The sequence below is a fragment of the Patagioenas fasciata genome, chromosome 1 (genome assembly GCF_037038585.1).
Source record: "Patagioenas fasciata isolate bPatFas1 chromosome 1, bPatFas1.hap1, whole genome shotgun sequence".
Taxonomy (NCBI): domain Eukaryota; kingdom Metazoa; phylum Chordata; class Aves; order Columbiformes; family Columbidae; genus Patagioenas; species Patagioenas fasciata.
In genome coordinates, this window is record NC_092520.1 from 121,612,520 (window position 1) to 121,628,830 (window position 16,311).

General features: G+C 36.3%; 1 protein-coding gene across 1 annotated transcript; it reads left to right on the forward strand.

Moving 5' to 3' along the window:
• The first annotated feature begins 679 nt into the window (after window positions 1-679).
• Window positions 680-12,562, forward strand: TRAT1 (T cell receptor associated transmembrane adaptor 1). The gene is made up of 8 exons (XM_065854200.2): window positions 680-797; window positions 1,981-2,077; window positions 4,035-4,139; window positions 5,937-6,047; window positions 7,682-7,718; window positions 9,031-9,092; window positions 10,054-10,112; window positions 11,297-12,562. Exons 4-8 carry the CDS (start codon window positions 5,945-5,947, stop codon window positions 11,573-11,575), a joined length of 540 nt encoding a protein of 179 aa, XP_065710272.1. The 5' UTR covers window positions 680-797; window positions 1,981-2,077; window positions 4,035-4,139; window positions 5,937-5,944; the 3' UTR covers window positions 11,576-12,562.
• Window positions 12,563-16,311: the final 3,749 nt, after the last annotated feature.

Genomic DNA, 16,311 nt, shown 5'->3' on the forward strand with positions numbered 1-16,311 from the left:
AAACACGGGCATGTTTCATTAAATTTTAAAGATAAATACACACTGTAAGCCACATGCTGATGTACCCTGTCTTTCCACAAATGTTCTGGATTGTGGGTCAAGATTTATAGACTTTAAAGAATAGAGGAAACATACTATGATATCCTAACCTGACCTTCCAGAGCTGGCAATGGTATCATTTTTGCATCGTGCCTCTGAATCCTATTTCAGCTAAACTGTAGTCTCTCTCGGTGATGAACTTTCAGACTTGGTTTAGAAATCTCAAGAGATAAAGAGTCAAATACCACACCTAGGTAATATAGATCTGTAATTTAGTTTAAGAGGTATCTAAATACTTCTGTTGAATTCAACGCAACATCACAAACAGGAAGACTTAGAGCATGAATCTCAAATGAGTATCACAAAAGCAGGTTTGTATCACATAAAATGGAACTAATATTCCTGTACATGCTCTTCTGTGGCAAGAGAGGTGGATAATAAATACATTAATAAATACGTACATAATTACATATTCAAATGAATTTCAAATTCACTTGAATGAAATTACACATTTGAATGAGGCAAACACTGAAGGAGACTGTCAGTTTGCTAGTGAGGTTGCATAAGCCTGAACCACACTTCCTGTTTTTAAGAAAGCTGGTGAAAAAAAAGCCTGGAGACCTTAAAGACTGGTGGCAGCTGTAGAGATAGATTAATGCTGCCAGGTCCAACACAAAAGAGAATCCAAGGTTTGCCAACATAACTTGGTTGTTTGTTGGATAAAGGGTGGGGAGTATTCCTAGAAACAACAAAAACAGGTAAGTGTTATCTTTTCAGTATTATAAACTTGTAAACAAATCAGCAGTAAAAGCACACTGGTAGAGCACGAGTATTCCAAGAAGGTTGATCAGGGTTCTGAATTCAAATTATTAATAATAATCATTATGATGATGAGTCATCGTCAACAGCTTAAACCTTCCTTAATTAAGGTTTATTAATGAAGACTAAGGATTGGTGTTAGTTTTGTACTTAATATATTTACTGTGCTGAAGGCTTATTTTACGATGCACTGCTTCCCTTCTGAAGTATGAAGCTGATAACTTACAAAGCAATTAGTTGTGCACTAATTAATTGCAGTTTAAGGAATCCTTTCTGCAGAATTAATCTTGTCTTAAAAACTCACACAGGTGGAAGCATGTTTAATGCTAATTTAACATTCATCAGTCTTTTAATGGGGTTCTTTACCTAAGGGTCATTAGTATGTAATATTATTTATCTCACCATTCAATTGGAGAGGGGGGAAAACGTTAATTTTATCTCATCTTCACAAATTTGCAGAAAGAACAGGAAACAAATAATTTTGTGCTCCAGATGATCATTTTAAATCCGGTAGCGACCAAATAATTAATCTGCTTGTATGAATGATGAGTCAATACCGTAGATGGCATGTCCAGCTAGACATGTATCTATATTCCGCACCTCACGTTCCTTTTCAGTAGGAGAAACTGGTTGAAGTATGGTATCTTCCTGTTAGCCTTTGTGAGAGATTCTCTAAACAAAATATATTAGAACAAGAAGGAACCAAACATAGTACTTCTGCTACCTATTCTTATGCTGTTAGGAAGACAAACACCTATTTCTAGCCCCAAATTGTTAAATCTGTCCCCTGCCCCCAAAGGTAATTACAGGATTATATCTTCTCCTTTGAGTTGCAATAATATTGAATTGCAGAAATTAATCCAGGAAAGTTTAGAATGTTTGGGGGGCTTCTGTTTGTTTGGTTATTCTTTTTTGTTTGCTTCCTCCTCTCCATCCCCCTCCAATTACAGTATAATGAGCCCTGCAAAGAGAAAACCTGACAAGTGACCAAAAGTCTATTTATTCCTGTGTTTTTTCTCTGTTGGTAGAGAAAGATTTAAAAAGGAGAAAAGGCACAAATAACTATGTCTTTAGAAAGTCTTTTATTTGCCTGTATTTTGTTGTTGAATATAGTACCTTCAGTTTACAGCACTGTAAAATATACTAAGAGGAGACGAGTAACTCCATCCCTAAACTCAGAAAAGTAAACACATCATCCACATGGAGCAAATTACCTAAGGTAGGTGTTTACTTGGCTGCAACTCCAAGTTTGACCCTGTTTCCAAATAGAAGTGAAAGAACAGCAGAACAGGAATATATAATTAATACAAGAGAGATTCAGGTATTAGATAGTCAAAACACTGTCACCTTTATAATGATTAAATATAGTACTTCTGCCACGCACACTTCCCAGCTTGTAACAATAAAATGAGAATTGTCCTTCTCATGCAACCTTTGGCTATATGATGAACTCTTTCACAGAGGAGCACATTAGTCTAAGAATAGCTTCAATATAGTTTCTTATGAACAAACTACTATCGCTCTTACTTTTCCCCATTGGAGATAGACTATTACAGAAAACCCTGATGAAATTTGAGCTTATCCCATTAGAATCATAATGTACTATTTCCAGGGGCCTCATTTTTGCTCAGGACTTTTTTTTTCAAAGATATAACAAATTTTTTTAAATATGCAATTTGATTTCAATAGAGTGAGAATGCCCCTGAACACAGTGCTACAGGTTCTTTGGAATAAATGTATAATACGTAAAAAGTAATAATCTGCTTTTGCTACATTTGACAGTAAATTACTTGAATTATAATTAAAATTAGAGTATAGAATACAAGAGACTATTTCAGAACAGACTATAATTAGTCTAATAGACTTCTCTTTCTGTTTATTTCTCACTCTCCATCAACAACCAGCACAACCAGTTAACTGAACTGTCATGGGTTGCATCTGCTATTATACATACAGGGACAGCAATGTAGTTTTCTGAGGAGACAAATTTTTTTCATCACACAGGTATTCAGCTTTTCTTCTACTGCTGCTGTTGCCAACGTAATAAATATTTAATTTATGCAGTTACAAATGTAAACAGCAAACTGGCGATAGCTGTAGGGGTAGTACAAGAACACGTGGGAAAGAGCTGCGAGTTGTATATCTGGAAAGCTAAGATATATGATCAAAATCTCACGTATTTTGTACTTGGAAAGTAAGATTAACTTGAAACTGACATTAGAAAAACATAGAGAACTCAGAGTGGCACCTGTATGTCTCTGATCATGCCTTTACTATGTTTTTTTAGGGTAAATGAAAACTGCTGTTGTTTCTCAGATATAACTAGTGTTGTCTGACAAACAAATAGCTCCTATGGCAAAAACCAAAACCCAAACCAACCTGAAGTCGCATGTATGTTTTTATACATTCCCTGAAATACAACCAGATGTTTAAGTCAGAGTTGTGGAAAATAAATTTAAAAATAAACTCAGTTGTGTTCAGCTAGGAATAAATATAGTTTTCTTAATCTCCCCACACCTATGCAATTTCCTAAATCATGTTTGAGAAAGAACTATAGATAGTGAGGTTTAACACATTGGTACGTTGTATTAGAAATCCAAGCTTCATGCCTTTTGTTTTGCTAGAATATTTTTAAAGTCCTAGAGAAGTGGGACTGCTCAAATACTGTAGATGTTAAACCTGAGACTGAAAAGGGAAACAACTTTTTTTTTTAAACCTTTACTTTTTTCCAGATAATAATTGCAATTTAAATCAGAATCTGAATCACAAAAATAATACTTGTCATCAAAAATTTGTGTTCCTCCTGCACTTCAATTAAGGGCTGAAAACATTAAAATTGAAACTAAGGGTTCTCCTTCTGCCTGGAAACACCAGGGAAAAATTGGATTCCTGAATCAGAAAAACAAATGACAGCATTCAGTATCAAGAAAAAGGTACATATTTAGAACTTTATTTTAGGTATTGACTCTCTTTCAAACCAATCACAGGGTTGTAGTTTCTATCACAGTTACGCATGCTTCCCTTCTCTTATTCAACAATACTGGTTTTGCTCCCTGAAAAAAAAAAAATAAAGAGAGTTTGTGGGAGAAGAAGGAAGGAGGACAAGGATGACTCTTATTATTTAGGCACTATCTTGAGACTTAAAAGCTCTTGCCTTTGACACAGACTTCTTGTAGTTTTGGACAGGTTGCATAGGATGCAAATACCAAGTGACTAATTGTAGACTAACCAGGTTCCAAACACTGATGGTTCTTGACGTGGCCTGATAACATCTTCTCAAGGTATGATGTCCCTTTCTTTTAACTCCTTCTCTGAAACATCAGAATAATATGTAGCTGCTTCATGGAGGTGTCATCCCTCCTGTACCTTGTAAAAAAGTGCCTCTTGACATGAAAAGTAGTATTGCTGTGATGGAGAACCCTCAAACACCTTTGGGAGAACTCTAGGAGAAAGAAAGGACTGGAAATGGGATGTTTAGTATAAAAGGAAGGATAAACAGTCACTGGAAGTACAATGTGATAAAAACAGCTACAAACCTGTCAGAAAGTTACATCTCTGTTTTGTCCCTTTTAAAAGAGTTCTGACAGGAAGGAAAGCTGCATCATAGAAGTCCATGTGATTTGTGATTTTTACTACCAAGGATTATCTTCTCTTGTTTCAACATCATAATTACATCTGCAGCTTGAAATAAAACTAAAAGAGCTTTTGCAACCCCAGCATAATTAGGGAACAAAGCCCTTAAAGGGGCTGTCCCCAAGATGAGCTGGAGCCAGTCAACCAAGGAAAAAATCTCGGTCCTCTCAGCAGGAGCATATCCATTGCCTCTGCCACCTGTGGCTGGCAACATGGGAATGTGTATTCCTGTATTCTATTACCTCAGCTTTCCTTTAAAGAGCAAGCAAAACATCAGCCCCCTGAAGGAATCCAGCTACAGCAAAACCAAATAAGTGTGTTAAGGACCTGCTCAAATCTCATTCTGAGAGTATCATCTAGTCTCTCCCCTTGACTGCTCTGTTCCAGCTAGACTTTTTCATGCAATATTAGTGGAATCCATTAGTTTTGGGGACCAGGCTTTATTTCAAACACTCTGAATCTAGAAAAATATAAAACATGCCTCTAGGGAAGGTGAAAAATCCAGCTTCAAGCTCCTTTCACTCATGTATTTGGCTTAGCATTTCCTCTGTAAAGGAAGGGTTTTCACAAGCCATTTGCAGCAATGCTGATCACTTTGGCCACTAGACTGTCACAAGTAGGCCATTTTCTTCAGCATGGTTTGTGATGGAAAATCTGTATGTGTTAGGTTAATCAAAGAATTAATTAAATGGCAAAATGCATTTGGTGCAGGGGGAGTTCCTTCCTGTATTTCTAACAGGGCTCCAAGGAGAGGCGAGCTCAGTGCAAAAGGAGGCTTTATTTGTTTAAGTTGACACACCTTTTCCCAAGTGATTCTTCAGGAGCTGTTCAGGTTTTTCTCTGTAGGAGTTCACTGATTCCCGACCACTTCTCATCCTTTGCCACTGCAACCTCTATTTTCTCAGGAAGGAGGGTGAGGATATGAGTACAAGTGGTTTTAATAGGAGATGCAAGAAAAGAAGTAACCAACCTTTGAAATCTGTTGCAGAGATTCTTAAAACCTGATGGTCTTAGCTATTATTCAGAGACATTTCCAGTGAAGTTGTTTTGACTGAATTAATCTTCAGAACTACATTCACGAACTCCAGAATTGAGCCCAAAATTTACTGCAAATAATAAGTTAAAGACAATTACAAAAATAATTTCAAAGCTATTGACTTTTTTCTTTATCGATTTCTGACTTTTACTGCATGTTACAGGTAAACCAATACTCCAACCTTTGGCTGAATTCCTATGAAATAGTAGTTCTGTTAACAGCTTATTGACGTTGCTCTCTTATTATTTAGCATCTAGTTTTGATATTAATTATTTAGCTTGTATAGCAATGGCTGTCACAGAGTAAACAACAAAATAGTAGCTTCAATTACAGAAAGCAAAAATCAGCCAACCACAAAGAATACAGTAAAATTGTTGACAACGCAAACTATGGAATTATTTTCTCTTAGTTGCAGAAATGGACTGCCATTTTTCGGTCTGGGGAGTTTTGGCCTTTCTGAGTTTGGCTCTTGTTGTTTCATTGATACTGAACATTTCACACTATATGAAAAAGAAGCAAGGTAAGTGATGTCTCTCTGTAAGGAATGGAGTTTGAGTGTTTAAAGTGTTTGCAGGGAAAGCCGTCACTGCTGGGAGGTTTCAAGCCAACAAATGGATTAACTGTCTTTCGGCAAGAATGATTCTAGTAGAGAGCATGTAACTTTTAAACATTTTTAGGGGAGCCAGGTATCATTATACAATGGTTGCTAGCTGCCCAGTCCACTGCCAAACACAGCTACCTGAGTCCATTCACTGAAGAAAATCCAACAGAACATGCACAAGTTGAGGAATTAAGTTTTGTCTAAATTTGTATTTTTAATGTACATTTTTAGCATCTGTAACTTCCTTTTTTTAAGGTGTACTTCTCATGTAACTGGTTATTATTCGTACTTTGGTTTAAAAATAATTTTAAGTAGCTGCACTGATACAAAATACATTTGAGAAAATTTTATCTTCCCAAAATTCCTGAATGCTTATTTGAATTTCAGATTTCATACACATTTTATGCTTAATTAGTTTGTTTTGAAAAAGTTCGAATTGCTTTTCATCGTGGGATGCTAATGTAGCTCTTAAATCAATGTGTCACTCACAATAAGGCACTGGTTTGTTTAATTCACAATAGAGGGTGACTGCAGTCATACTCTTGTTTCGGTTAAAATTAACTATGACTTTCAACAGATTTGATGATGCCATTGCAACCTCTCTTATGCATGCAATTCTGTAGTTTTTAAGTTGCACATCCTCACCACTCCCATTCAGAGAAAAAATGTGTTTCCACAGGGAAAACTGCTCCTGTGCTATATGCACATGGGAGCTCAGACAAACACTAGCGGGTTCAACCACATGAAACACACATACGTACATAACCTACATAAACAGGCCTATGCTTATAAACTGAACTCACCAGGTACAAGAGAATTAGAATATGACAGGGTATTAAAAGAGCTGCTGGAGAGCTGTGGGATGAGGGAGTGCCTTTTTGGTTTGTCTTTTAGTGCTGCTAGGCAGATATTTCTACGATGAAAAATCACAGTCATTTCCAAAACTAATGTTCAGCAAGGTTTTGGTAAGGTTGGCTGATGCTGCGTTGCTCATGTGATCGGAGCTTACTGTGCTAAATTCTAGAGTTCCGGAACAGAAGATAGAAAGTCAGGCATTCCTGAGTTATTAATCAAGCTCTAGCAACAAATCTTGTTGGAGCCAATGCCTCTCTGCTTCAGTTTCTTTTTCTGCATGGTCACAGGATATATATCTCTCTTTCAGAGATACAAGCAGCAGAACTAGCAAAATAAATAAATGCTTTGCCTTGTAATATAAACACGTGATGCACCTCCCTAGGTGGAGAAAAAGATGAGGCAGAAGCAGAAGGAGGAGGAAATAAGAAATTAATCACAGGTGTTACAATACATTTTGGGAGACTTGTAAACTAACGTGGACTTTGCAGCCACAGCACAGGGTAACACACCAACATTTCTTGTATTAGTCAAAAGTATTTGAGAAAAGCAGGGGGACAAATGAAGGTCCTCAGAGCCAAGAGCATTCAATTTTACTGTCTACAGTGAAATCAAAAGCATGTCAATTGGACAATTATCTGAAGTGTTCTAAAAATAGCATGTTTCATTTGCTCTTTATTTTTTTTTAACAAATTTTCCAGCTAAAAAGTATAAAGACTATGAAGAGAACAGTCCAAGGTAAGTTCGATAAAATATTTCTTTCTGGAAAGCTTGAAATAAGCAATAAATAATGAGAGATGGCTTTGGAGGGACAGCATAGGGAAAAATCCAGTATCTCATGAAGCCCGCCTGGAAACACCAGAGAGCATGCTGGTTGTGGAAAAGAAAAATCTGAAGAAAACAGGAAAAAAATCGTGTGGAAGTGATGTACTTCAGTCATTTAATCAAAAATGAAATAATTGCATGTTAATATGATAATTTTGTATACTGAAGTGCAAGATATTGAGCTAAGACAATATTTATTATCACTGAAACTCAATAAGTCTATAATAATTTAAAATAAATATCAGAAAACAATAAGTTACAATATATAAAAACATGTATTTACATTTCATACCCTTATTTTATACATGATGTTCAAAAGCAATGAAATGGAGTCTGTATGGATACCTAATGATCTGTTACAAGTCTGTTTCTCTTATCCCATAGTAAAAAAAATAGGTCAAACTTTAGAAAACAAAGATGGAAAGGGTCTCATGTCAACCAAAATATAAAAGGCCCTTGAAACAAAAATACAAAAACCTTCACCTGTTTCCCCAAACTGATCCTCAGTTACAAATTTACCTGAAGTTGGGAAGTCTCTGTCTATTGCTGCCTGTTCAGTTGAAAAATATCACGATAAAAGTGGTGTTAGATTCCATTATTTCATTCCCTTGACAAGGCACAGTACATGGATGCAAAAGAATCAAGGTTACTCAGTTCTTCCCACTAACAATTCCCATTTTACAAACATGGTTAAAAATATTTTCAAGGGACACGGGCTGATAAAACACAGAATACCATTAAAAACTCAAAGCTGAACTTTGCCTTGGTCTTCTCTAGTTGGGTCAACATAAGCATTTTAGTTGAATCAAGACTGGAGTTTTTAAGAACATTGCCCCAAGAGACCCATTGAGTGCCTTAGTTTGTATTGCAAAGTGGGCTCAGAGGACATGAAGTGGGTTCGTTTCAGTGATCAATAATATCTCTAGAACTACATCAAACAGTAACTTAGTGGTCTTGAGATTAGATTTATACTTAAGTAAATTCCAGGAGAGAAGAGATCTATTCTTGGCTAGATAACAAATCTCTCTTCAGAACATGCATATAGCCATTTCTGTGCTGTGTCCCCGCACTTGCTTCCCCCACCGATATTTTTGGTCTTGTTTTTCAGATCACATACAATCTGCTTGCTACTGCTACATGTGTGTAAAATATTTGAAGTATAATAGTGAGGCCCTAAATAAAGCATATTCTGTGAATTAAAAGTATTTTCCCGTTGCCCTTCTAGCTATGATGGCTACTACACAGAAGATGACCCAGTTTATGGCAATCTCAATCAAGATATTTTAGGTAAGCTTCACTTTGAGAACACGTGTCTGTTCAGAGGCTGTGATAAATGTGTAGTTAAAAACTGACTGACCAACACTTTCTGTGTTTCTCAACACAGAATTAATCCTTACTTGGGATAGGACTGCAAACCATCATACTGCACTACTATTTTTAAGACCAGATCTCATACTGAATTGGATTTTTTGCGGTCCAAATGATCCTGTTCAGCCAAATAATCCTTGGCAGAGAATGCAGTAACATCATAAAACTGCAGCTAGAACTAGATATGCTAAGGGTATGTCTCTCGAAGACCTTATGGTGTTAAGGCAGTATTTAAGTAATGTGAACACAAATTTTTGCTAGCACTCTTTGGGATTAAGCAAAACTAAACTGAAATACTTGAACTGCAGGGAAAAAACAACAAATTTAAATAAGCCAACAAACTCAAATGCATTGACAATACGAAAGGCTGAAAACTGTGAGGAAACAATCTGTTTTACTGATGGCTAAAATGAGATACGTGATGAAAAAATGACTTGCACCAGATTTTTCAGAAAACTGGAAGTAGAGTCAGGAATACAATTTAATCACCAGCTGCTGCAACTCACAGCCTCTTTCTTGGCCCAATATAAGTTTGCCTGTGCTGAAAAATACACTAGTATGTGGTTACGCTCTAATTGCAAGATGTACCCCTAGCAGTCTAAAATGATGCCCACTTAGTGAATAATGAGAAACTTTCCATCCATATGAACAGAAAATAATTTCATTTTCACCATATGCATGTCTGAATTTCTTAGCTATTTGCCCTTCTGTTAATAGAGAAAGAGGTCTGTGTGTGATTTCAAAACAAAACAAACTTCTACCAAAGTAAACTGGGGGAAGTTGGTTCTGTAACAGGGAGGATCTGTTGATTTGATCTTTTAAGACTTTTAAGTAGTGTGCCTTAATAACTAAAACATTTTTGTACTTTGATAAATTATAGAGGAATGTTGTTACGAGCAGATGAAGTCCCAGCCTCAAAGGCCAGTTAACCAGCTACAGGTATCTCTAATTTTAATTCTGGATTTCTGAATTAGGGTAATGTGGTCTGTATCAGAATTTCTGTGTGTATCGCATGACAATATATAACAAAAATCTTCACAACGCTCATCACGAAAATTATCATGCATTAGTGTCATAGTTCATCAAGAAATTTAAGCACGGACTTGACCCTTTGTTCCATCTGGGACATTAATGAGGGAGCAGGAGAATTCTAGACAGCTCATTTCCATCCATATGGCATAATAAAGCTCAGTCACAGGCATGCAGATCAGGCTGAATTGAACCTACATCTAATTCCATGACTTATGTAAAGAATTAATTGTATTTATTTTGGACATCAGTCAAGTGAAAACACAAACGGCATCACATGATAATCATGAGTTTGACTGGCTCTCTCTTGTCCAACACAAAATCTATATGCCTTAAATAAATGCCTGGTTTTGTATTGATTTATATTTTGTTGAGATACCTGGATGCCTAAAAGCATGCAACCTTCAGCTGAAATCTGTCTGTAATTGAAGTGTTCCTAGCATCGATTTCCTGAGTTGATTTCCAGCTTCTCTCTCAGGATACTTCCAGGTGGTGGAAATTTTATCTTTTTTCTTCTTTTTAAATCTAGACATTTGCTTTATTAACTTAACAGAAACAGACTAACCTATGAAAATTCCAATATGAAAAAATATTTGATAATTTGGCTTGAAAAACACAGAGAAAAGCAGGGGAAAGACACACAAAGCATATATTTTGCACTGGAAATGAGATCATTTTTACAGACAAGAATCATCCGTCTTTAGGTTTCTGCACAGACCAAGCCTATGAAAAATATTGTTGCTAGTAACTGGATTATAATTTAAAAAACAAACAAACAAAAGCAGTAAGAAGAAAAACAGATCAAACAATGTCTTACATCCCAAAGAACTTGGACCAATTATATAAAGTACCCTCACTCCCACAGTGAATCTTTCCAATAATAGCTGCCACTACCCCAAGAACATGAGTCATTTACTGTTAGTTTACATTGGTCTGTTTTCTGTGCTGCCACAGCTGAATCGTTTGTACTTTTAATGAGCTAATTTGGGTAAACTTCAGCCACTATTATGATTACGGTGTAGACATACTCAAAGTCTTAGGCATAACTTTAAAGCAAGCATGACTACTGAATGTTAAAGTGAATTTTCATCTAGGTGGAGTCTGCCAATCAGATGTGCTATGCCTCACTTGATCACAGTGTCAAGGGAAAACGCAGAAAACCGAGGAGAAAGAAAGGCCCTTCATTAGAGGAGGATGAAGAAGAAAGATCATCTAACCCCACCATGATGGCTTCCAAAGTTAGCATTTATCTCAACAGTGACCAGCTGGCTGCTGAAAACACGACAAACGTAGAAGCCATTCATGATGATCCCATCAGATTAATGGGCTTGATTCATACTACAAAGGAGAGAACATTTGAAGCGGCTTCATAAAACAAATAAATAAAGTGATATCTGCTTCTTCATTCTGGAAAAACAGTGAATGATTAGAGGCAATAACCTGACAAACTGACATACCAAACCATGTTATAAAATGGGTAAGTTGAGTGTTCTAAAGTGTCTTCCAAGCACATTTACAGACTAAGCAAGAAATAAGATCCAGACTGCCACTTTGAAGGACCTGCCCTTCTGAAGACATTTTGGAAAGGAGTTGTAGAAGCTGGTATCTCAGCATTCACATGGTATTGATTCCAGTAAAAAATAATCCTTAGTTTAAAACAACCATCAACTTTCAAACAGTCCCAAAAGACCCACCGTGTTGTCTGTAGAGTTCTAGCAGAGTATAACTACTCTTCTATGTAGGTTTTAACAACACCTTTGGAAGGAAATTGTGTTTCATGCTTGCACACCTAATGATTTAGTTGTTTTCCCAACTAAAAACTGATAATCTCTTTGACATTTTATACTTTCTTACTGTGGCTGGTCTATGGTAATAACACAACATATCTAAAGCTAATTGGAGAATAAGTTAATAGCTTGTTTAAAGTAGTAATTGCACATCTTGCAAGATTTAACAATATCCTTATATATCTTTAGTTTCCTTCCGTGAGCAAGAACAGAATACATCTCAAATCTCAACTCCTCTACTAATGTAATGTTGTATCCAGCCCACATTAAAGAGTCCACAAAGATATTAGCCAAGTATCTGTAACATTAAATCTCCTAGGGAGGATTTTTTCCTTCTAATATTCTATGTGATGTTTAATATTCTGTGTGGATTTTTCACTGCCATTGTTTCATCTATTTTACAAAAGTAGAAAGAGCCTTTTTATTTCCCCAAATAATTCACATATTCTGTGCACATTCATCTCAAGACTTTAAACTCATCAGATGGTAACCTTTTATAGAGTGGGGTTTTATTTTTATATTCCAGGAGTCATTAAGTAATAGAAGCAGGAAACAGTAAGGCATGGTGATGTATTAGGCTAGTGCAAAAGGAATTGTGGTTTTTGCACGGTTGAAATGTTCCGTTTGATATTGGAATACATTCTTAAATAAATGTGGTTATGTTACGCATCATTTTAATGTTCTTTTCTTGCTTTATGTTTTTTCTCTTTTTTTCTTTTTTTTTTTTTTTTGCTAATGACTTATTACTTGCTGTATATTTTATGTTTATTTTAGACTATGGAAATGTTAGACAAAACCCAAATTTGAGTGGTTTTCTTATTCAAGTTCAAAATGAGTCATAAAGCAGTGGCAACAGCTCACAACATCAACCAGGCATTTGGCCCAGGAACTGCTGAGGAACGTACAGTGCAATGGTGGTTTAAGAAGTTTCACACAGGAGATAAGAGCCTTGAAGATGAGGAGGGTAGCAGCCAGCCGTTGCAAGTTGACAATAACCAGTTCAGAGCAATCATCAAAGCTGATCATCTTACAACTACATGAGAAGTTGCTGAAGAACTTAGCATCAACTATCTTACGGTGGTTTGGCATTTGAAGCAAATTGGAAAGGTGAAAAAGGTGATGGATTGATGAAAAGTGGAATTTGTACAAAAACTGGCGATGACCAGCTCAGTGGTTGGACCAAGAAGAACCTACAAAACACTTCCCAAAGCCAAACTTGCACCAAAAAAAGGGTCATGATCACTGTTTGGTGGTCTGCTGCCGATCTGATCCACTACAGCTTTCTGAATCCTTGTGACACCTGAAAAGTATGCTCAGCAAATCAATGAGATGCACTGAAAACTGCAAAACCCACAGCCCTTGGTCAATGGAAAGGGCCCAATTCTTCTCCACGACAATGCCCAACTGCACGTCACCCAACGCTTCAGAAGGTAAATAAATTGGGCTACGAATTTTTGCCTCATCTGCCATATTTGCCTGACTGTCACTTCTTCAAGCATCTTGACAACTTCTGCAGGGAAAAATCTTCCAATACCAGCAGGATGCAGAAAATGCTTTCCAGGAGCTTGTCAAATCCTGAAGAATGGATTTTTATGCCACAGGAATAAACAAACATTTATTATTGGCAAAAATGTGTTGACTGTAATGGTTCCTATTTTGATTTATGATGAAGATGTCTTTGAGTCTATTTATAATGATTTAAAATTCATGGTCCAAACCCACAAATACTTTTGCACCAACTAATAATATACCTAACTCTAAGTGTCAGAGAGTTCTGCCTTCTCAAAATAAGGATGTTAGAGCCTTTAAAATCCATGCAGAGCACAGTGTCAAGGAGTTTGAAACTCTCAAGCACATAGAGCCCTGCAAGTGTTTCAGGTCTTGAAAAAGAAAACCCTGAAAGCAGTTACAAGAAACAAACAAAAAAGCCCACAGTACAAAGAACCAACACCTCTTGTAAAGGCAGAAGTGGGTGGATGTATCCAGAGATGTGACAAATTTAACAAGGAAAAAAAAAAAAGAAATTGTTCTTTGACAGCCTGGTTCATGTTTCATTTAGCTCATAGTTAATAAGCCTCTTTAACTTGCCTTAACTTCTATGCAAGACCAAAAGGCCAGCCCTTGCATCCAAAGCTGCCCAATGTCACTGCCTGTCTTGTGCTAACACTTGCTTTTGTACGCAGAAATCAAGTCAATATATGCTTGGTTCTTAGACTGCAGAAACCAGTCAGACTTGGAATTAAAGCAACCATATTATCATGGTCTTAGACCGACTATCATTGGATAAGCAGAAGTAAATACTGTCAAAGCATTGATAAAAACCATTTTAACAAAGAAACATTAAATGATGACCCTTATTAAGAGCCTAAGGGGGGGAAGGAGGAAGGCAAGTCCAACGCCAAAGATCCAAAGCTAAACACAGAGATATCAGTACATGAGATACTAACTTAATTTCATTAGATTGGAAAGACTTCTACTTTGTTTCATAGTAGGAGCAAAATGAGTAGTAAAATATTTATCATACGCTCTTGCTTAAACTTCCATACCAAAATTGTTTGAATAACATTAATATTTTCTATAAATGTTTTGCATACTTCAATTTAGCTGGCAGCAATCGGATCCAATACTCAGCCCTCTGAGATGATTAAAAGAGAAAGCTGTCTTAATCTCTCAAGCAAATAAACACATGCCCAAGAGTCCATTTTCTACTATTTTCCAACATGCAGCATCCCTCATTTCATGTGTATTTTAATATAATTTGTGTACATTTTGTATAAAAGTTGTTATTTCCCAATTTTCTCACAGCATTTGCACTCTTGATTATGCCTTTCGTCTAAAAATCCCAAAGCCAAAGAACTTCTATGAGTTACCCAACTTCCATCTGTCATTTCAGCCTGATCATTAATTTAATGGAAATGAAGTACACACTCCTCTCATCCAAGTATACATAATACAGTAAGTCCACTTCACAGCCTTTAGGTACATCTAATTTCCTCTGTATTCATAGTCTCTACGGTTTAGTCTAGCTATTTATTTATGCCAATTTTCAGCAGCTGCTTTCCCTTGCAACATAGCTTGCTAAAAGCAGGGCACTTCTGTAAATATTCTCCTTCAATGCATACTTCCCTTCCACATTCAGTCACTGCTTCCATTAAATTATTCACTGCTGCTCTCGCAGACTCTCCCTGCTTCAGGATCATCTTTAATGGCCCATCAACTGTTTCCAATGAAATAGTGCTACCACATTCCAGATTTAGTTTTATTCCTCCAGCTCGTTACCCTCTGTCTGCTTAAATAAAAAAAAAAAAATAGGTCATTCAGTTGCTTAAGTGACTTTTTGGGATAGTTTTCAAATGACTACTGAATTCTTACATGAAATAGCACATTCAACATTGCTTCATCTTCATGTCATTGGAGAAAGACCTATATAAACTATCACAGATTAGTTAAATTCTAGTTTCAACCAATTACAACAAAATGAGATACTAGGTTCTAGGTTACTGAGACAGTATAAACCTAACCTGTTTTTCCAGTGCTCTTTATAAAAATGTTGAAGCAGAGGGAAGCAGGATGAAGCTGTTTTTATTAACAGTAAGCTTCACATTCAAGTATCAGTTCAATGAAACAGTGCAGAAAGAGTAAACAAGACGAAACTTGGTGGAAGAAGCAAAATTGTTTGGAAGGGAAGAAGAATGGAGCTCAAAACAGAAGAGAGATCAAGTATTACCACAAAATTTTTGTAAGTCTCACACAGGTATACTCCAGTAGTCATTATAGCATCTGACAATCACTGCAGATGCATCTGTTTAAACAGTATTGTTAGGAAAAAACACCACAGACTTTTGGTTATATCACACTTTCAAGAGTCTTATGACTCAAGTGGATGTCAGAGGATCAAACTGTAAAAATCATTGTGTAACCTTCTCCCATTTTTTTTGCTATTGCTAGCAATAAAAAGGGATGTGCTTATCTTCCAACATCTCAAGGTTTTTCAAGAACCACCTCTTAAAATTCTTTCGAAGTAATTTTCATGGAGACAATGAATTATTGCTGTGTAGCTTAAACAAACTTACCTTCCTACTTTAGTAAGCCTATATTCAGGTTGCAGTGTAGACATACCTAGAGTCAGAACATGTCCAAAATCCAATTCCAGTTTACATTTAATTTACTTTAGAACAGAAAACATTGAGTTAAGTAATCTTTCAGTATTGGTATATCAAGAAATATTGGGAAATAACTACCTCAACAAATTCAAGAAGGTAGTTCATAAAGCATATTCCCTACAGTTCATTCACGTCTGGAACTGGAAGAAAAATGAGCCA

Coding starts and splice junctions, on each gene's coding strand:
- TRAT1 (XM_065854200.2), top strand. CDS start 5,945: ATGGACTGCCATTTTTCGGTCTGGGGAGTTTTGGCCTTTCTGAGTTTG. Junction 6,048..7,681: donor CTATATGAAAAAGAAGCAAG/GTAAGTGATGTC, acceptor CAAATTTTCCAG/CTAAAAAGTATAAAGACTAT. Junction 9,093..10,053: donor TCTCAATCAAGATATTTTAG/GTAAGCTTCACT, acceptor GATAAATTATAG/AGGAATGTTGTTACGAGCAG.